The sequence below is a fragment of the Narcine bancroftii genome, chromosome 1 (assembly GCF_036971445.1).
Source record: "Narcine bancroftii isolate sNarBan1 chromosome 1, sNarBan1.hap1, whole genome shotgun sequence".
Classification (NCBI taxonomy): domain Eukaryota; kingdom Metazoa; phylum Chordata; class Chondrichthyes; order Torpediniformes; family Narcinidae; genus Narcine; species Narcine bancroftii.
In genome coordinates this window covers 129,075,078-129,097,335 of record NC_091469.1, presented here as the reverse complement: position 1 = coordinate 129,097,335, position 22,258 = coordinate 129,075,078, and the positions used below count along the sequence as shown (strand labels likewise).

At 37.6% G+C, this 22,258-nt stretch overlaps 1 protein-coding gene across 6 annotated transcripts in view; it reads left to right on the top strand.

The window, feature by feature from the left end:
- The window catches only part of erbin (erbb2 interacting protein), a 313,125-nt gene that overhangs the window by 190,433 nt on the left and 100,434 nt on the right, over positions 1-22,258 (top strand). For all 6 annotated transcript variants that reach the window (XM_069939183.1, XM_069939193.1, XM_069939201.1 and 3 more), the window contains 2 exons: positions 21,161-21,224; positions 21,847-21,921. In XM_069939183.1, coding sequence (XP_069795284.1) covers positions 21,161-21,224; positions 21,847-21,921 — 139 coding nt within the window. The remainder of the gene's footprint in view (positions 1-21,160; positions 21,225-21,846; positions 21,922-22,258) is intronic.

The following is a 22,258-nucleotide window of genomic DNA, read 5'->3' as shown; positions in this document are numbered from 1 at the left end:
AGACTTGTAATATTTGACAGTAACCTTTATATCGAACAGTTGGTCCCCTGGAGTTTACTGTTTTCTTTTTATGAATGGATATATTGTTGGAAGTACGTAGCCTTTAACATTTTGGGTGCAAATTTTTTGAGTTCCAAATAATGATCATATTAAAACTCATTCGACATCCTATCATTAATTTTCCTTTTGGTGGTTGTGTCTTTGTGCACTATCCTACAATTGTTTATCATTCATTTGTTTTTGTGTTTTACTGAGTGATTGGCTCTTTTGGAAAGATTACTAAAATACAGAGAAGATTAGGGTGGAAAGAACTGCCAAGGTGTGTCCGTCCAATCTCTTCCCTGCCCCCCTCCTGACCTGCAAAGTGGTGTCATGATTGCTTGACACTGATTGATATGTTAAATGATCTCCAGAGGCTTAAAGGCACAATAAATATGGGAAATTCTTGATCACTGTTCAGCATGGAAAAAGGATGGCCCAGCCAGTAAAGCACAAATGTGGCAAATCCACAACTTGGTGGCCGCCATGTTGTATTTTGCTTCGACCTTTTAATAGAGTGAAGGACTGATGGAGTGGAGAAGAAGGTACATGTCCAATGCCACCACCACTGCATCCCCCCTCCTCCCACCTACACTATGGCACAAAGCTGCTTGGCATTTATGCAGCCATTCTTTCACTTTTCACTCTGATTTCAAGATTGTTTTATTGTCATGTAATAAAACATATAATATTACATAAAACTGTATTTAGTCTGCCATAAGGCAAAGATTAGCCATCGGCAGAAATTGCCCTGGCCCCTTACAGTCAGAGTCGGGGAAAGAGAAGCAAGACATTCCCTTCAGATTCACTGAGAGTCCGTGGATTGGCTCCAGTGCTCCCGCAGCTCTGCTGCCACACAGACTCCCGACCAAACCATCAGCAATCCAACCTCCAGATCCAAACATCTGACAGGATAAGGAAGCCTTCAGTGTCCAAGGCCCCTTGGGAGTCCCTCTCACCCATGGCACCCTCTTGCATCCTGTTTCTGATACCTAGTACTCCTAGCAAGTCTCGAGCCGGTGCAGCAGCTTGATGTGAGTTCCTCTCTTCAAGTCGCCAACAGCCTGCTGCCTGTGTGTTCTTCAGCCTCAGAGTCCTTCACTTTCCGCCATCGTGGTTATCATCCCATTGAGTCATTGCCTCTGCTTCTCCTTCTCAAATGGGGGGAGTGGTGGGGGGGGGGTGTGTTCTCCTTGTGTTCTGGTGCCATGCCCCAGTCCTCTGCTTCCCCAGAGTCTACAGCCCCTTGAGGCCTCAGCCAGCACAGGCATCCAGACTCCATGTCACAGGATTCTAGAGTAAAACATTGTTGGCTCCTTCAATAGGCTGTTTAAAGCCTGTATGGAGCTGCTGGCAGTCGGACTGGGCAATACAACCTGCGGATGAGTACTGTGTCTCCTTTCCCTGCTCTCTGTGGATCTGCACCAATGGCAGAGCTGCCATGACAACAGTTCCGGGCCAGCAGTGTCGTCATTTCTTTTATTATAGTGACTATATCTTGGCTGTTTAGATCAATGTGTAAGAATTTGCCCACCAAGCCGACTTGCGTTTTCTCCCTCCATCTATTTAAAACCAAGTCTAATTTTCTCCACTGATGTATCTATTTGAGGATGATTTTGCTCAGAACAGCTGTTCATTGTGCTTCATTCATATTGTATATTTAAAAATGATCAGATCATCCCTCTGGAGCTTGGTGCACCTACTTTGAGCATTGATGTCATTGAAGAATTATGGACAGCAGCTATTGGCTTTTTCATAAAGTAAAAGCATATTGTGTATTTTCTATGATCTGAAGCTTTAGCCGTTTCAATCCTTTTTATTCCTCTAATCTCAAAGATCACGTTCTAATATACAATTCTCATTTGGACCTCCATTTGACGCAATGATTCATACTTATAGCACAAAATCTGATTTCCCCATGCTACTGTAATTGGACTTTTTTATCAATAGGTTCAATGATCATTTGCCCAGTGATATTTTTCTTTGCACAAATTATCTTGTGTCCAAATTGAATTCCTTTAATACCTTCTAAAGATAGTTTAGGCTTGTACCTAAATTTTAAAAATAAAATTCCATTAATACACCCAGTTTGGGAGCTAGAAAGAGAACACTGAACTAAGAATTTCTTTAAGTAAGAAAGTTCTCCTTAAATAAATAGTTGAAATTCTTAGTAATACTAACTCCTAAATAATCGATTCTTAACAATTTTAAAAGGAACGGTAAAATCTAGAGCACTAGAGGAGTTTAAGACCAATAATTTTTTTTGGAGATTTCATTTATATCCAGAAAATTGACCAAATTGATGAAGGAGTGATAAAATAGTTGGAATTGAACGACCAGGGTCAGATATATATACATCTGAATAAAGTGAGACCTTGTGTACAGTTCCACCCCTTGTAATATCAGAAATGTCATCAGATTACTAATGTTTCTAATACTAAATTTACCAATAATGGACTTGAAGGACAACCTTGTCTAGTTCCATGATAGAGTTTAAATGGTTTGGATTTCATTGAGTTGGTAAAAATTGAAGCATTGGCGACAACAACACTAAATAACTTGAATACACCTGGGATTGTCTGATCTCAGAAGGTAAGCAGGCACTGGACTGGTCAGAACTTGGAGGGGAGTCTGCCTAAGAAGACCAGGTGGTGTAGGTTTCTGTGAGGGGCGACTCTCTGCCTTAAGGAGAAAAAAGTTAAAGAATTTCATGTATGTTGCATTCTAAATGTAGTATTACATGACAATAGAACCTTTACCAAATATATTAATTTAATCTAATTATTAAATTTAGGGCCAAAATTAAAATTCTCTAATGCATTAAATAAATAGAGCAGAATGGAACTATCAAAAGCTTTCTCAGCATTTAAGGAAATAATACATTCAGAATGTGAAATAGTGGAAGAGTAAAGGGTATTTAATAAATGATGGATATTAAATTGTGACGATCAACCCTTCATAAACCGTTTGGTCTTTAGAGATAATAAGAGACATAAATATATCCTACTTAAGTTTCTATACAATTAAAATATATAATAACCTGGAGGCCATAGGTTAAGGGTGAAAAGGAAAATGTCCAAAGGGAACATTAAAGGTAAACTTCTTCAAATAGTGATGTGAATGTGGAACAAGCTGCCAGCTGAAGTGAATGTGGGGTCAATTTTGAGATTTAAGATAGGTTTGGATAGGAACATGGATGGGAGGGATGTGGAGGTCTATGGTGCAGGCAGAATAATAGTTCAGCAGAGACTAGATGGGCTGAACGGCCTTCTTCTGTGCTGTAGTGTTGCATAGCAAGTGTAGACAAAGTGCATGAACTGTTTTGTACTTTGGATAGCAAGTCTGAGTAATCAGTTAACCATTTAAATACAGTACGTTTCCCCATATCTGAATAGCTTGGAACAAGAAGGTTTTTGGTTATTGGGTTTTTTTTCAGTTAATGGAGCAATGGCTTTAAGTAGCTCAGTAGCATCAACAGAATATTTGTATCAGTGGTCAAAGAACAACAAAAATAAACAACAGGAGACTTTTTGAGCATGAAATAATGTTTAATACGTACCAAAGAACAACTTGATCTCTGCTTATAAAATAAGATAAATGCAGCATCAAACACTAGAAATTCTCCTCGATGGCTTTTTTCAAATGTTTCCTCCAAAGTCATTTGCCTCATTAGCAATGTTTTTTGTATGAGAAATCTCTTTGATTTTATAAACTGACATGGTTTCTTGTTCTGTTATGAATGCACGCTGCTCTAGTTGTTCAATAAGTCCATCACACATTTTTGCATTCCATCTATACGCGCTTTATCTGTAGCGTTAACTAAATCACCTTCATCGTAATCACCTTGATGCAGAACAATTTTGGCTATTTCACCATCAGTATCTTTGTGCAGTACACAAAATCTCCGTTGTTATCAAAATGGTGCCAACAGAGCGCCCGAGCCCCACATAGGGCAAGTCGGGTGATAAATCTTTTTCAACTTGTGATGTCATGTCAGCTCCACAATTAGTTCATTTAATGGATCATTTAGGTTAACAGAACTTTGAATAAATGGAAACTTACTGTATCTCTTCTAAATAGTTACAAATGTGTTCTCCCTTGTATTACATAAAAACAGAACAAAAAATCTACTTTTAGTGGTTAACCAGAGGCATGAACAAAATGAGCATTTTTCCAACAATCAATTTCATTGATTTATAAAGAATTGGATTTCTCATCAGTGCTTCCAGATCACATCACAAAGTTTTAACCTGAAATTTGATTTTGTTTTTGTGATTTCTTTCTTTTCCCACTGCTAACTCCACCACCACTTGAATTCTGTTCACAATATCTACTGGGAAATCCTTTCACTATCAGGTACTAGTTAAGTGAAGTCAAGTGGCCCAAATATAGACACTTGGATATTAAAAACTGTGGCCTCCAAGAACAGTGAGGTTGGTGAGGATTAGAGCTGCAGCAACTCGACACCCAGCATCAGAGTATGACATCAGTGTGTGGAACCTACTGTGTATTTTCTGAAGGAAGTTGTGCGGGAAAATTGAGATACGGCAAAACAGCTCAGCTGAGTGGAATGTGCAAGGAGTGGTTGAGGGAAGTTGTACATTTTTCCAGTATGCAATAACTTGTGCTGCTGAGCTTTTGAACTGGAGTGGCAACTTGAGTTTTTGCATTACCTGTGATGCCAAGAACTTCGTTGACACCACATTTAGAAAAGTGGTGACACAGCAAAAACATGTACTGCCCCTGCACCACCCCCCCTCCCCCCCCCTCCCACCCCCAAATATTACAGCTGTTCAGGTTATAGAAGTTTGTCTTTGCAGAATTCACAAATCACTACCCAAAACTTTGATATACAGATTAGCATTCACTCTTGTGAAATTTCTGTGTGGGTGGCATGGGTTGGTTATGCGTTCTGGACTGATTTCTGTGAAAGTAACCCCCTTCCCCCTCCATCCTCATTTTGAAATGAGGATATTCAACTGGTTGTTTTGTTAATCAATAAATATTTTGATTTGATTTGTATTTCATTTCTTGAGTGCATTTAAACATCAAATAGTTCGAAATCATACAGAACCTGGAGAGAGTGTCAGTTATAAAAACTGGTAAAGATTTTAAATAAGGAAGAGGGGCAGTGGATGATAACTGGTGGTGAGAGGAAAGTCTCTGACCAACAAAGAAATTGTGATTAGTTGCCTTTTGCCCCAATTGAATTGTTTGCATTTCTGTTACATCCACATGTATGACCCAGAGCTGCAAGTCCATGAGCTATTCTGTTTTTATCATTTCCTGACTCTAATTGCTCTTGAGGACATGGTGGGTTAATGCCTTGAACCGTTGAGTTTATTTTCATTTATATTATACAATGAAATTTTTGTAGCAGAATAGGTACTTTAAACAAAACTATATATTAAAAAAAAACTTCATCAGATTAAAAGTCAATAAATACAAAAATGATGAATAAATATTCACACTTAACCTCGTGTAAATAAAGTGACTTTGCAATGATGCATTAGTTCTTTTGGAGCAATGAATGATTAGTGTAACAAAGGAAGGGTCAAGAGCCTGATAGCTGTTGGCAATTAACTGTTCTTGAACCTAGAGATGCTGGTTTTCAGGATGAGGACAGGTGAGCACAATGCCTTCTTGGCTCGTTTCGAAAAGGAACCCTTATGAACCCCCACAGTCCCCGACAACTATGTTCCCAGTTTCTGAGTAGAGGTGAACAAAATCTTCAGGAGGGTCCTGTGTGAAGTTTCCATGTTTACAACATCTTGACAATGATGGAATTGTGATGTATTTCTAAGATGACGTGGCATCTGAGGGGGAGGGAATATTTGGCAATTAAATTCCCATGTGGCTGTTGGTCTTTCACCACCATAGAAGCTGGTTCTGCAGGTGGTGTGCTTAGAAGTCGAAAGATACCATGTCTTAATTTACCTATTTCAAAGATATGTTTCAAGTTTCTGTTTATCTTACTGAAATGATTAAGATGAAATTTAATCAGGGAAATAAAATACCAAAAGAACAAAGGCTCCAGGGTGTTGATCACTTTCTGTTTGTAGTTCAGATTATTATTAGTTTACAATAAGAGTCCTAAAATCTGGACTGTTCAGGAATTGGGTCAGTCCAGATTTCTGGATTCTCAGGCAGTACTTTTAAATTTCAAATTGAAGGAAAAATGAAGGAGAGATGAACAGGTAAATTTTGATAGTTTATTAACAAAGCGTTTTTCATATAAAATACAAAGTACCAAAAAAACATATTTATTTGTTCATTTCTGTGACATCTGAGCATCTGTGGCGATTTTGTATGCACGCACACAAAAGCTTGGTAAATTTAAAAGTTTGAGAGTTTTTGAGAAGTCAGGTGGCCTTGATTTCCGGTATCTGGATTTTTAGAATTTTACTGTCTTTTTTATGCCTCTCCAAACTGTTCTAGAGTATCCCATTGCTACTCTCTGCTCAGATTTTACAGATTAATGCATCTTCTAATTTTCTCCTTTTCCTTTGGGGAAAACTATCCCCAGAGCCACCCGCTCTGGACTCGTGGAATATTTATCTGGAACGAATATTGCTGTGCTCAATTTTTTTCTTGTTGCTGCTTTCAATTTAGTGATTGTAAGAATGCAAATAAGGACTTAATACAAGGTTATGAGTACATCAGTTTGGAAATTCACTCCCATAGTGAATAAACTATATATGCTGGTAAAATTAAAGATGTCAGTGCTAAATGTTTTTTTTTTCTTTTTTTTAAATTTTTTATTTTTCACACCATAAATCACGTTAGCCATGATATACACTTTTTCTTTTTCACACATATACAGTGACTTTTTCTCCCCCCCCCCCCTCCTCCCAAGCCACCCCCCCACCCCCCCCCTCATCCATTTTAGGTATACAATCTAGGTTGCATTAAGCCAGTCAGACAATGTTGTCATTCAACAAAAATACACCAGAAATTCTACTGAGTCCATTCTTTTCTTTTCTTCTCCTTCCATCAACTTAGGTAATGTTTGTTCCCGGTAGGTTTTCGCTATTGTATTTAATGTAAGGCTCCCATACTTGTTCAAATATTTCAATATTATTTCTTAAACTATATGTTATTTTTTCTAATGGAATACATTTATTCATTTCTATATACCATTGTTGTATTTTCAAATTATCTTCCAATTTCCAGGTTGACAAAATACATTTTTTTGCTACGGCTAGGGCTATCTTAACAAATCTTTTTTGTGCATCTTCCAAGTCAATTCAAAATTCTTTATTTTTTATGTTACTTAGGAGAAAGATCTCTGGATTCTTTGGTATATTGTTTTCTGTTATTTTATTTAATATCTGATTGAGATCATCCCAAAATTTTTCTACTCTCTCACATGTCCAGATTGCATGAATTGTTGTTCCCCTTTCTTTTTTACATCGAAAACATCTATCAGATACTGTTGGGTCCCATTTATTTAACTTTTGCGGTGTAATGTATAGTCTGTGTAACCAATTATATTGTATCATACGCAGCCTCGTATTTATTGTATTTCTCATCGTTCCAGAACATAATTTCTCCCATGTTTCCTTTTTTATCTTTATATTTAAATCTTGTTCCCATTTTTGTTTAGTTTTACCATTTGTTTCCTCATTCTCCTTTTCTTGCAGTTTAATATACATATTTGTTATAAATCTTTTGATTAACATTGTATCTGTAATCACATATTCAAGGTTACTTCCCTCTGGTAAACTCAAATTGCTTCCTAATTTACCTTTCAAGTAGGATCTCAGTTGGTAATATGCCAGCGCTGTATCTCCAGTTATATTGTACTTATCTCTCATTTGTTCAAAGGATAAGAATCTACTTCCTGAAAAACAATTTTCTATTCTTTTAATCCCTTTTTTTTCCCATTTTCTAAAGGAAAGGTTGTCTATTGTAAAAGGGAGTAGCTTATTTTGCGTCAATATTAGTTTTGGTAATTGATAATTTGTTTTATTTCTTTCTACATGAATCTTCTTCCATATATTGAGGAGATGGTGTAATACTGGAGAAGTTCTATGTTGTACCAATTTTTCGTCCCATTTATATAATATGTGTTCAGGTATCTTTTCCCCTATTTTATCTAATTCTAATCTCGTCCAGTCTGGTTTTTCCCTTGTTTGATAAAAATCTGATAGGTACCTTAATCGTGCGGCTCTATAATAATTTTTGAAGTTTGGCAATTGTAAGCCTCCTTGTTTATACCATTCTGTTAATTTATCTAGTGCTATCGTCGGTTTCCCCCCTCTCCATAAAAATTTCCTTATTATTTTCTTTAACTCTTTGAAGAATTTTTCTGTCAGTTGTATTGGCAATGCCTGAAATAAGTATAGTATCCTTGGAAAAATGTTCATTTTAATACAGTTTATCCTTCCTATCAGTGTTAGTGGTAGCTCTTTCCAATGCTCTAAATCGTCCTGTAATTTTTTCATTAGTGGATTGTAATTGAGTTTATATAATTGGCCTAGATTTTTGTTTATTTGTACACCTAGGTATCTTATTGCCTGCATTTGCCATCTGAATGGGGATTCCTTCTTAAATTTTGAGAAATCCGCGTTATTCATAGGCATTCCTTCACTTTTATTTACGTTTATCTTGTATCCCGACACTTCTCCATATTCCTTCAATTTCTTATATAGTTCTTTTATTGATAGTTCTGGTTCTGTTAAGTACACTATCACATCATCCGCAAATAGACTGATTTTATATTCCCTGTCTTTTATTTTTATTCCTTTTATATTATTATCTATTCTTATCGATTCTGCTAGTGGTTCTATAGCTAGCGCAAACAATAATGGTGATAGTGGGCATCCCTGCCGCGTTGACCTGCTTAAGTTAAATTGCTTTGATACATGTCCATTTAATGTCACTTTCGCTAACGGTCCCTTATATAATGCTTTAATCCAATTAATATACTTCTCCGGTAAACTGAATTTTTGCAATACTTTGAACAAATAATTCCATTCTACTCTGTCGAAGGCCTTCTCTGCGTCTAAAGCAACTGCTACTGCAGGTGCTTTATTTCCTTCTACTGCATGAATTAAGTTAATAAATTTACAATTATTGTCTGTTGTGCGTCTTTTTTTGATAAATCCAGTTTGATCTAAATTTACCATTTTCGGTACCTGTTCTGCTAATCTGTTTGCTAATAGTTTAACTATTATCTTATAATCTGTGTTTAGCAAAGATATTGGTCTATATGACGCTGGTGAGAGTGGATCTTTCCCTTGTTTTAGTATCACTGTAATTATTGCTGTTTTACATGAATCTGGTAAGTTTTGTGTCTCATCAATCTGGTTGATTACATCCAGGAGGGGCGGTATTAATAGGTCTTTAAATGTTTTGTAGAATTCTATTGGGAGTCCATCCTCTCCTGGTGTCTTATTATTTGGTAATTTTTTTATTATCTCTTGTATTTCTACTGTTCCAAATGGTTCTGTTAATTTATTTTGTTCCTCTATTTGTAGTTTTGGTAGTTCAATTTTAGTCAAAAATTCATCTATTTTCCCTTCTTTCCCTTCGTTTTCAGTTCGGTATAATTGTTCATAGAATTCTCTGAAGTTTTCCTTAATTTCTTTTGGATTATATGTAATTTGTTTGTCTTTTTTCCTTGTTGCCAATACCATTTTCTTAGTTTGCTCTGTCTTAAGCTGCCATGCTAAGATTTTGTGTGTTTTTTCACCTAGTTCATAATATTTCTGTTTTGTCTTCATTATATTCTTCTCCACCTTATATGTTTGTAATGTTTCATATTTTATTTTTTTATCCACCAATTCTCTTCTTTTGGTTGTATCTTCCTTTATTGCTAATTTTTTTTCTATGTTTACTATTTCCCTTTCCAACTGCTCTGTTTCCTGATTATAGTCCTTCTTCATCTTGGTTACATAACTTATTATTTGCCCTCTAATGAATGCTTTCATTGCGTCCCATAGTATAAACTTATCTTCCACTGATTCCGTATTTACTTCAAAATACATTTTTAATTGTTTTTCAATAAATTCTCTAAAATCCTGTCTTTTAAGTAGCATGGGGTTTAATCTCCATCTATACATTCTTGGAGGGATGTCCTCTAGCTTTACTGTCAGTATTAAGGGTGAATGGTCCAATAGCATTCTCGCTTTATATTCTGTTTTTCTTACTCTATCCTGCATACTAGCTGATAACAAAAATAGGTCTATTCTTGAGTATGTTTTATGTCTAGTCGAGTAGTATGAGTATTCCTTTTCTTTTGGGTTTTGTTTCCTCCATATGTCCACAAGTTTCATTTCTTGCATTGATTTAATTATAAATTTGGTTACTTTGTTCTTCCTGTTAATTTTTTTCCCCGTTTTATCCATATTTGGATCCAAATTCAGATTGAAATCCCCTCCTATTAGTATGTTCCCTTGCGTATTAGCTACCTTCAAAAAGATATCTTGCATAAACTTTTGATCTTCTTCGTTAGGTGAATATATATTAAGTAGATTCCAAAGCTCCGAATATATCTGACATTTTATCATAACATATCTCCCTGCTGGATCTATTATTTCCTCTTCTATTTTAAATGGCACATTTTTGCTAATTAATATAGCCACTCCTCTTGCTTTTGAATTATACGATGCTGCTGTTACATGTCCTACCCAATCTCTCTTTAATTTCTTGTGCTCCAATTCAGTTAAGTGTGTTTCTTGGACAAATGCTATATCTATTTTTTCCTTTTTCAGTAAATTTTGTAGTTTCTTCCTTTTAATTTGGTTATGTATTCCATTAATATTTAAAGTCATATAGTTCAGCGTAGCCATTTTATATTTTGTTTATCTTCTCTTTCCGTTTTTCCATCATTACCTTTCCTCCTTTTCCATTTCTGTTTTCTTATTTTCAACTCTTTACAAGACAACATTCCTACAACATCCAACATTTTCCTTATTCTCCTATTTCTATCTTCTTTATCCCCAATCTCCCCTTCCCCTCCTGAGTTGTCCTTTATCCCTTGTCGGACAACCACATCTCCCCTCTCCATTTGGATTTGCGAATCCACTCGCAAGCGTCAACTGATTTTGCAGTGACCGCTCTTTTCCCCCACCCAGCCCCCCCCAGAAAAGATTTCACTTTTCATATGTCACAAAGGTCACTCTTTTAATTCCCTCCTTATTCTCTCTATTCCATTACCTTCCCTTATTAATTCTTGTCTATACTATCTATATTTTCCTCTAATTACAGATACTTTCACGTATGCACATTGTCTCTATTCACTCTTATACCTCTTTACCCGCATAAATATCAATCGTGGTCATTTTTACCCTCATTACCCATCTTCATCCCTCAGTCTATTTTTGTCTTTACCCACATACATATCAATCGTGATCATTTTTATTCTCATTACACGTCTTCATCCCTCAGTCTATTTTTGTAATTGTTCTGCAAATTTTCGTGCTTCTTCTGGATCCGAGAATAGTCTGTTTTGTTGTCCTGGAATAAATATTTTCAATACCGCAGGATGCTTCAGTATAAATTTATACCCTTTCTTCCATAAAATCGCCTTTGCTGTATTGAACTCTTTTCTCTTCTTTAGGAGTTCAAAACTTATATCTGGATAAATGAAGATTTTTTGCCCTTTATACACCAGTGGTTTGTTGCCCTCTCTTACTTTTTCCATTGTCTTCTCCAGTACCTTTTCTCTTGTAGTATATCTTAGGAATTTTACTACAATAGATCTTGCTTTTTGTTGTGGTTGTGGTTTAGAGGCCAATGCTCTATGTGCCCTTTCTATTTCCATTTCTTGCTGTAGTTCTGGACATCCTAGGGTCTTAGGGATCCACTCTTTTATAAACTCCCTTATATTCTTGCCTTCTTCATCTTCCTTAAGGCCCACTATCTTTATGTTATTTCTTCTGTTATAATTTTCCATTATATCTATTTTTTGAGCTAGTAGTTCTTGTGTCTCTTTAGTTTTTTTTATTAGATTCCTCCAATTTCTTTTTTAAGTCTTCTACCTCCATTTCTGCTGCTACTGCCCGTTCTTCCATCTTGTCCATTTTTTTCCCCATTTCTGTTAAGGTCATATCTATTTTATTCACTTTCTCTTCTGTGTTGTTTATTCTTCTTCTTAAATCATTGAATTCCTGTGTTTGCCATTCTTTAAATGACTCCATGTATCCTCTAACAAGAGAAAGTATATCCTTTACCTTGCCTTTCCCTTCATCTATTTCACTGTATTCTTCCTCTTCTTCTTCCTCTGGGTTGGCCATCTGTTGTTTCTTTGTTGCCCTTTCCTTCTCTTCTTTCTTGTTTCTATTGTCTTCTGTGGTCTCTTCTTGCTGCAGGTATTCTGCAGCTGTCGTTGCCGGCTGTGGAGATCGACTCCCCAGCTGGTCCCCCCTCCCGTCGGTGTGTTTTTTTTCATGCGCATCGCGCTCGTGCATGCGCGGTTGCGCACTTTTACTCGGCTCTGCGAGCCATTGTTGTAGTTCTTTTTCTACCGACCTGAGGGAGCGGGCTCCTCTCTCCACAGCGGGCCTCTTCGGACAGGTAAGGCCTTCACCTTTTTCCTCCATTGTCTTCTCTTCCTCTCTTCTTACCGTTGATTTTGATTTTTCTTCTTTTGTCTCCATCTTCTTTCCACCTTTATACTCACTTTTCTTTAACTTTTATTTCTGTGCCTTTGTATTTTCTCTTGTTTTTCCCGACTTTTCTGGAGAGGGCTGGAGTTCTCCGTCCGGCCACTACTCCATCATGTGACTCCTCCGTCAGTGCTGAATGTTGACGTGAAAACAAGTGTGAAAATTGTATTTTAGTCTCTGTGTTCCAGATGTTTTATTTTTATTTAGACCTACAGCATGGTAACAGGCCATTTTGGCCCAAGAGTTAGTGCTGTCCAATTGACACCCAATTATCCTACACCTTGGTACATTTTGAACGGTGGGAGGAAACCAGAGCCCACAAAGAAAAACCCACATAAATACTTGGAAAATGTACAAACTCCTTATAGTCAGCGCGGGATACGAACTCTGATCCCAGTTGCTGGAGTTGTAAAGGCATTGCACTAACCCCTATGCCACCATGCCAGGTTCTACAACACTTTCGAGGACTCGTGATGCCAGTCTTTCCCTGGTTTAACCAACCAAAATGCAACACCTCACACTTGTCAGAGTTAAACCCCATCTGCCATTTCTTGGCTCATTTGATCTGGATTCTGTTGTAATTTTCACTATTTACCATCCCTCTAATTTTGGCATCACCTATGAACTTACTAATCATGTGAAACTACGTTGTTATTCAAATTATCAATGTGGATAATAAACAACAATGAGACGAGCACAGGGTTGATTTTTTTTTAATGGGTTCAGTCAGAAAATTTGACAGCAATAAGCACAGTGCTCTTGTGATTGACCCCTAATTCTGTTATTACCATGAGGATCGCAGAAAGTGCTGATCTCCTTGATGTGTTTTTTTTTAAACTTGGAATAAGTGCTGGTCACCATGTGATTTTTGAATATGTGAGCAGAAGGATGACTTTGACCTGAGAAACTTGAAACTTTGGGTAAATATTTTGCAATTGAACATATAATGTTCACATGAATGAAACCTTAATTCAGTTGAATCCATGGCCCCTGGTAACATTTCAACTCCTGAATTTGCTGGTTTATTTCCCCCCAAAATTAACACTTGATCAGTAGTTGGGAGATTTCATTGCAAGGAAGTGCTGAGGTTGAATGTTGTTATGTAGTAGATTCAAATACTGCTGTTTTGTAACTAGAACCAAAGAGCATATAGAACACAGAAACAGGCCCTTTGGCCCATCTAGCCTGTGCCAAATGAATATTGTGCTTTGTCCCACTGGCCTGTATTTGAGACATACCCCTTATAAATTTTTCTTAAATGCCAATATCGAGTCTGCATTCACCACTTCAGCTGACAGCATGTTTCACACTCTCACATGAAGAAGTTCCCCTTCATGTTCCCTTTAACATTTCACCTTTCACACTTAACCCATGTCCTCTCATTCTTGCCTCCACTACCCTCAGTGGAAAAAACTTATTTGCATTTACTTTACATTTACTTCTCGTATAACTCTCACTATATATATATATATATATATATATATATATACATATATATCACTTTTCTTCATTGTGCATCTTTCAAAGATTTGTAATTAAGCCATTGTTTAATATTCTAATGACTTGATGCTGACTGTGATTTGTAATCCAGTTCTTATCACAATTATGACGAAGTTAATTTATAATTTGAAATAAAACACAAAAGTCTGTAGACACTATGATGGAATGAAGAAAAAACACAAAATGCAGGAGAAACTCAGCAGGTAAAGCAGTGCCCTTTATGTAGCAAAGGTAAAAACACATAAGCAACGTTTCAAGTTTGAGCCCTTCATCAAGGTATGAAAAAATGAATAGGGGTGGGGAAGTGTGGTTGCAAGACAGGAAATGATAGGTGGAGAAGGGAGGGAGGGGCAGCAGCGATCAAGGGGAGGAAGGATGACTAGGTGAAGGGAGAGGGGAGGAAGGAAAAAAGGTTAGCAGAAAAGTTGACATTAAAGCCATCCGGCTGGAGAGTGCCCAGACGGAAAATCAGGTGGTGTTCTTCCAAATTGAGGGCGGTCTTGGTGGGATAGTACATAACACCATGAGCAAATGTGGAAGTGTGACACAGAACTGAAATGGTTGGCTCCTGGGAGGTCTCTGTCATTGGTGTGGATGGAGCGAAGGTGCGAAGTGAAGCAAGCTCCCAATCTGCACCCAGTCTCTCAGTGTAGAGAAGGCCACTGGATGCAGTAAATCAGTCCTGCAGATACACAAGTGAAGTGTTGCTTCACTTGAAAGGCCCGTTTGAGGCCCTGGACTGTAGTGAGGAAAGAGGCATGGGGTCAAGTGTGGCACCTCTTTCGGACTCAGGGGAAGGTGTAGATGACACTTTTCAATCTCTTGTATTTCCCAATTTCAAAACATGTCATCTTCACAGAAACGAAAGTGACGAACGATATTCCAAATTACTATCTTATTTATCCAAATAAACCAAATCGTATTTTTAGCAGTAAGTAACTTTAATTGGTGGATAACTATTAAATATTTTGCATAACTTCGCATAGAGATTTTCATAACGATGGATAAACAAAACATTCGGCTATATTTAATAAATGATTAAGATAAATTAAGATGAAATAAGACGAATTCAAAGAAAAGTGTTTCAATGCTTAACGCCTTCTCCATGGTTCTTCGAAGAATGAAAGAAAGCTCCCCAATGCCCACATGAGACATCATAGGTAACACCTCAAACAACAAACTTTATTAAAGAGATAGTCATAAAATTAACTGAGAAGTAAAAACAAGATTTTAACCTTTGAAGAAGGTGACTGGGTGGGGAGGGATGTGTGCACGAGGGAGTCATAGAGGGAATAGTTCCTACAGTAGGCAGAGAGGGGAAGATGTGTGTGGTAGTGGAATCCTATTAAGTGCTGAAAATTCCCGAGGATAATATGTTGCATATTATCCTCCGGAATTTTGGGTGCTTACAACAGGATCCAGACCTTTCTTCTCCTCTTCTCCCCTCTCTGCCTTCCTTAGGGACCGCTCCCTCCATGAATCCCTTGTGCCCTCCCCACCAATCACCCCCTGCCCCCGCAGCTTTCCGTGGCTAAAGGAGGTGCCACATTTGCGCCCACACCTCCTCCTTCGCCACAGGCCCAGGCCTCAACCAGACCTTTCAAGTGAAGAAACATTTCACTTGTGCATCTGCAGGACTGAATTACTGCATCCGGTGGCCTTCTCTACGTCGGAGAGTCCAGGAGCAGATTGGGAGATCGCTTCGCTGAGCACCTTCGCTCTAACTGCACCAGTAATAGAGACCTCCTAGTAGCCAACCATTTCAGTTCTTCTTCACACTCACATGTCTATCCATGGCCTCATGCGCTGTCCCACCAAGACTAACTTGGGAGGAACAACACCTGATTTTCTGTCCGGGCACTCTTCAGCCAGATGGCATTAACATTGACTTTTCTGATTTCTATTAACCTGCTTCCTCTTCCCCTTCCCTTCCCCTTTCTCCTCCCTTCATCTAGCCATCCTTCCTCCCCTTGATCGCTGCTGTCCCTTCCCTTCCTCTTCCACTTATCACCTCCTGCCTTTTCCTCCAAACTCTTTGGTCCGGTTGCCTGCCTACATTTTAACATACCTTGATAGAGGGCTGAAGCCTGAAACGTTGGTTATGTATTTTTACCTTTGCTGTATAATGGACACTGCTTGATCTGCTGAGTTTCTTCAGCTATGAGTTTTTATGGATTTTGAAACCTGTTTCAAGCAAATTCCATGAATGTAGAGTGGCTACTTCATACTGAATGTGAATGAGAAAAGGTGCATTATGCTGTTTAACCACCATTTCGTTTTCAAGGTTTTAAGATGATCAGAGAAATAATCTAGAAAATTTAAGGTGAAGAGTCTTTGGTGAAAATTAACCAAAAAAGGATCTTTTTGGTTCCTCTCACTTCCTTTCACTCGGACTGTAGTCAATTGAGACATTAAATGCTCATTATGATACTTATCAAAAGATAATGCGATTTTCTGCCTCCACTGTCTTTGCGGTAAAGAATTTCAAACCCATACTGATCCAATAAAAGAACCTCACTAATCTTTTCACCAATTAGTTTGAATCCATGTCCCCTTGTTATTGACCTCTTGTAAAACATGAAAGTCTGTAGACACTGTGGTTGAACAATTGTTTCTATTTGGATTAAATAGAGGCAGTATCGAGATTTAATTTTTCAGGCTGCACGTACATGAAGTTTTGGTGGATATGTCCTGAAAGCAACTTTTTTCTTCTGCTTATAAATAGCCAGCATCCTTTCCTTGTTCATCTTTGTCAATCTTCCAATTTTGCAAGATTGGATTCTCAACAATCTGTGAGATGCAACCAGATTTAACACTGATAAAAGTGAACAGATAAAGTCAAATTATTGTTGTTCTTGGGGAACTGAAGCATGAATGAGAGAAGTTGAACATAAAATAAAACCAGCCAGCAATTTTCTTCCTCTTAATAATTATTGTGACGTCTGTCGCAAACTTCCCCCCCCCACCCCCCCAAAGTTGAGAAGTATTTCTGGGAAAATTTTAGTGTTTATAGCTATCTGGCAGGAGAATGGAGCAAAGCCAGTGAGCAAGGTAGTGTGACAGAGTATATAGATATGTTTTTGGGAGATAAATTGGGAAAGGTTTGTTAGAGTAGGTCATATACAAACACTTTTAAACAGATCTTGTTTAAAATACTGGAGCTCTGCTAATGCTAGACATATCCGCTCAACAGCTTTTGCACGAGCTTTGGAGAGTGCCCAAGAGACTTCACAAATGGATTGTTGTTTACAAAAAGGCAACAGATGAAAGAGCTTGTCTGGAGGTGTTCTAGAAGGGTCAGGTGGTTTGGAAAATAGAGAAAGTTAAACAGGCTTTTTCTCTGTGTGAGAGAAAGACACACACACACACACACACACACACACACACACACACACAGATCTTCTACAGAGTTATAGACAGTAACAGCAGCTGGGATTGGAACCGGACAAGCTGGCGAGCTTGTGGAAGTGCCCATTTTGGAAGAAGGGGTTGTAAGTGCTTTGTTCAGCCTGGTCAAAGCCCTTGTGGTTCATGCAAGAGGAGAGGACTGGCTGTCTGATGTTTCAAATGGAATAAGAGAAACAAAAAGGAACTCTGTGGTGACCTGAAAGAGGTTATCATCTGGAGAACCCTGAGGGGGCATGTTTTGTCAGCAAGACACTGGAATGGCTGATTAAAAAAGAATCAGTTGTGGATGTCCTGGAACAAAATAAACCTCTCTCTGAAAACCGACAAGAACCTTCGAGTGGTAACCATTTACCTTTCAAGCACCAAAGCTTAGTGAACTTTATAAATGTTAAATTCTTTGCACAGTATAAGAATTGCCTGCAACCAATGAACTTGGAGGAATGAGAAATGAGATTGGACTGTGAACCAAAGAACTTTTCTAAACTTACACATATATTACATACACGTGTGCTTAGAATTACAAGGGAGTTAATTAAGTTAGTGAATGGTTTAAATTTGATTCTATTTTCATAGTTAACAATAATTAAATGCAACTTTTGTTTAAGTAACCATTTGTCTTGGTGAATATCTGTTGCTGCTGGGTTTTGGGGTCCTCTGGGCTCATAACAGTAGTCAGTAACTCCAGGAAGAGTGGAGCAGATGTGTTTCTGCCATGTGTCTTTTGTAAATTGTTGTAAGGGAGCATCTGGGGTGTGGACTGGCAACTGTGTATTACCAGGCTCTGTATCCAACACATTCATTTCTGCCACCTACTACATGATCCCACCACTAAACACACATTTCCCCTCTCCACCTTCCACAGGGATCTCTCCCTCCTTGACTTCCTTGTTCACTCCTCCATCCCTACTAATTGTCCCCTACGGATCTACCTCTGAGACCTCAGTTAATTGGAGGAACAACACCTCATCTTCTTACTGGGCACCCTCCATCCAGATTGCATTAATATCGACTTCTCTGGCTTTCGTTAAACATCCGTCCCCTTGCTTCCCTCATTGTCTCCATTCCCTGTCTCTTTTTGCACAGACATGATAAATTCTACCTAGTCCCTTATATCCAATTAATACCCTATTGTTGGTCTGGATTCCTCCATGATTGTTTGAATTCTGAGACTTTCTGATATATGCTTCTGCCTTTCCTGACAATATATCTACGTCTCCTGTAGATGCTGAATAGACCAGCTGAGTTCCTTCAGTATTTCAGTAATTTTACTACAATCACAGCATCTGCAGCCCTCTCGTGTTTCTCTCAATTGTGTCCTTTGATCATTCAGTAAAGAATTGAGGGTTGAATTGGGAAAATCTGCAACAAACAGATGGAGGCTTAGATTTGGAGTCAAATAATGAGTTGAAAGTGAAATAAAGGAATAAAAAATTGTATTGAAATAAGGGAGAGGGCGAATTTTGTGATGTGAAATGATCTATTTTGGTCTAATGCACCGCTGCTTGCTTTCAAATGCCAGGTTCCCATTTATAACATCTTGTGCACAAACTCATGAAAATCAAATGAACAACTCTAATGTAAGATGTGTACTGATTTTTTTCTGTATAATCTGTTCTGCAGTAATATACCTTTGTTTTCTTTCTTGATTAGTTCACTTAATCTGACAATGTTTCAGTGCCCAATAACAAATTTCTAAATGTGTAGCACTCGTGGGATTGAGCTGACACACCTGTCAGTTTTGAATGCCAGGAAGGGTGGCTGACACACCTGTCAGTTTTGAATGCCAGGAAGGGTGGCTGACAGTAACTCGGGCCTACTGGACATTTTTTAAAAAAAAACACCGACCAAAATAGATGAGCTCTACCTCTCTGTCATGACTTTAGTTTGCAACGACTGTAAAAACCTGTTATCTGGAATTCAAACAACCGACAAAAAATTTGTGAAAAATAAATAGGTAAAAATGACAAGTTTAATATTGGCATGCCTCACCGTTGGTTTGCCATCACGCAGAATACATTCTCTAGCAATGAGAAATTTCACTTATCCAGCATCTGCAAATCCCCATAGGTGCTGGATTCCAGGGGTTTTAATCAAATGCCAGAACTGCCCATCATGATGTATGGAGCAGCAAAGCAGAAGGCTTACGATAGATAGGGAACAATTTTTAATGAGTAACCATTTTCTTGCCTGGCATTGTGGTATGGTTTGCACTTGAAGGTGGGCACCATTAGCCTTACATTTTGGCAATGAATTCTAGCCTATTTTATTAATAAATCAGCTAATACTAATTTAAGATTTAATTTAAACACCTTGTGACATAATTAATAAACACTGTTGTTGATTTGAAAAAGAAATAATCTTTCCCTCTAGATCTGTGATTTTTCAAATGTTTTCACTCACATACCACATTAAGTCATGCCTCTGCCATAGGTGCTCTGTGATTGCTAAGAGATTACTTTAGGTAATACTTGAGTGGGGGAAAAAAGGTTGAGAACCACTGTCCTGGACCCAATTGTTCATGAAATATTTTGCTTGAGAAAAATTGTCATTGGCCCATTTCCTTCGGAGTTATGAAACCATCCACATAAAGAGTCAATGAGGTATAATTAAGACAGTGGTTTTCAAACATTTTCTTTCTACCCACATACCACCTTAAGCAATCCCTTTCTAATCACGGAGCACCTATGCATAGGGATTACTTAGGGTGGTATGTGAGTGAAAAGAAAATATTTGAAAACCACTGATCTAGATAGTCAAGTATGTTGGTGACCTCCTTTCAGCAGGTTTCACCATAGTGCATGAAAGCATTTCATTCCTGGTGTAAGCTACCAAAGTGTAGCTTAATGCTACTGTGATAGTTGAAACTTGCCATCTGTTTCAAATATCAACTTAACGGTAACATCAGAGTAAAATGACCACTGATGAATTAAAAGAAGATGCTGCCAGTCTGGTTTGGGTATGTGAAGTGGCATTGAATTTCAAACTTCTTAAATCAATAAATATTTCAATAATAACATTTTGTATGATGGTTGGGACTTAAAACTGAATTTCCCTTTGGTCCAAGGTCTTGGGAAAGTTTGTAATTGCAATATGGTGGAGTTTAATTTTTTTTAAATTTCAGAATGGAGAACTTAAACAGTAGCTTGGAATCTAAATACAGTAAAAAAAAATACAGCCCAGTCTCCGGCACCCATGGGGATTCGTAGATACCAGATGAGTCAGTTTTCTGGTTACTTGAAATTGAGTGTTGCGTGATTGGCGAAATAACCGATAGGGGCACTAATTTTAACTTTCGTACTTTTTACCTATTTATTTTCCACATTTTTTTTGTTGGTTGCTTGAATTCTGGATTACAAAGGTTTTACTGTATCCAGAAGAAAGATCAATGATCAATAGAAGAGGCACAGGAAACTGCAGATGCTGAAATCTGAAGTGACACCATCTGCGGAAGGATCTCAGCAGGTCAAGCAACGTCAGAGGAAAAAAAAAGAATGGTCAATGTTTTGAGCAAAAACCCTTTTTCAAGACCCTTTATGAATGTTCAATAATTTGTTTTGCATCTGGTACATTATTTCTAATTATCTTGTTGATCTTCCTAGAACCATGAGCAGACTGACCCAGCTGGAGAGGTTAGATTTGGGAAGTAATGACTTCACAGATGTGGTAAGCAGTTCAAATGATCAAGCAGTTCAAAGGAAATCTCAGTGCACTTTTCTTTTTAATGTAACTGTGTGAACATCAGTGAGCTTTTGCATTTTGTAATCCAGAGGAATGTTTCCAAATCATTGCATCCAGATTCATTTGAGATGTAGAAAAATTAATCAAGTAATCAAGGTTGTGTATTTTTACAAGAAAGTTGAGCATTTGGCTGTTTGGAAAAGGAAATGAGAAGCATTTACAAAACTAAGAAAGATACACTTGGGCAGGCAAATTGTTTGGGATGAGTGCAGTTGATAACGTTCTGTTCCATTGAACTAATTTGAAAATTCCCCTGAAAGTTATGCAGGAGTATATTTTTAAATTGAATTACCTTAATTTAAAGGCTAGCGCATAAAATTATATTTTGCTGTGTACAGTTGGCTTTATGTTTAGTGTAAATAGATTAATTTTATTTGTCATTTGGTATTCTCCAACTATTTTTCAAATCAAAATATCTTCCCTAAGCAAGCAGATTTAGTTTCTGTGGTTAAACATTTAGAAAGATTGAACTGTTTTTAAAAAAAAATAAATCAGCGTGTGCATGTGGAATTTTCTAAAATGTCACTTTTAATGTGTTTCCTTCAAGCCTGAAGTGTTAGAACAACTGACTGGACTAAAGGAGTTGTGGATGGATGGCAATAGACTTGCAGTGCTCCCTGGGGTATGTATGTAGCACTCAATGATTTACATGAATCTAACAACTTAATGTTTAAGATGTATCAATCTATTTATACAAGCTTCATTTGGCATCACATTAAAGCATTTTGGTTTGGACCTCAAATATCTGATCCATTCTGAAGAATAATGCTTTAACTACACTTGGTTCTCCTGCAGTGAGTAAAAATTAATGAGTGGTTAAGTACAGATTGATATTTTTCTCTTTCAGAAATTTTAAGGAACCAGATTTCTGTTAATTGCAGTTGAAGAATAAATCTTGTCTGCTTTTGTATTTGTTAAAATTCTTGAGCTACAGTGCTGTGGTGTTGCTGGGACTGAAC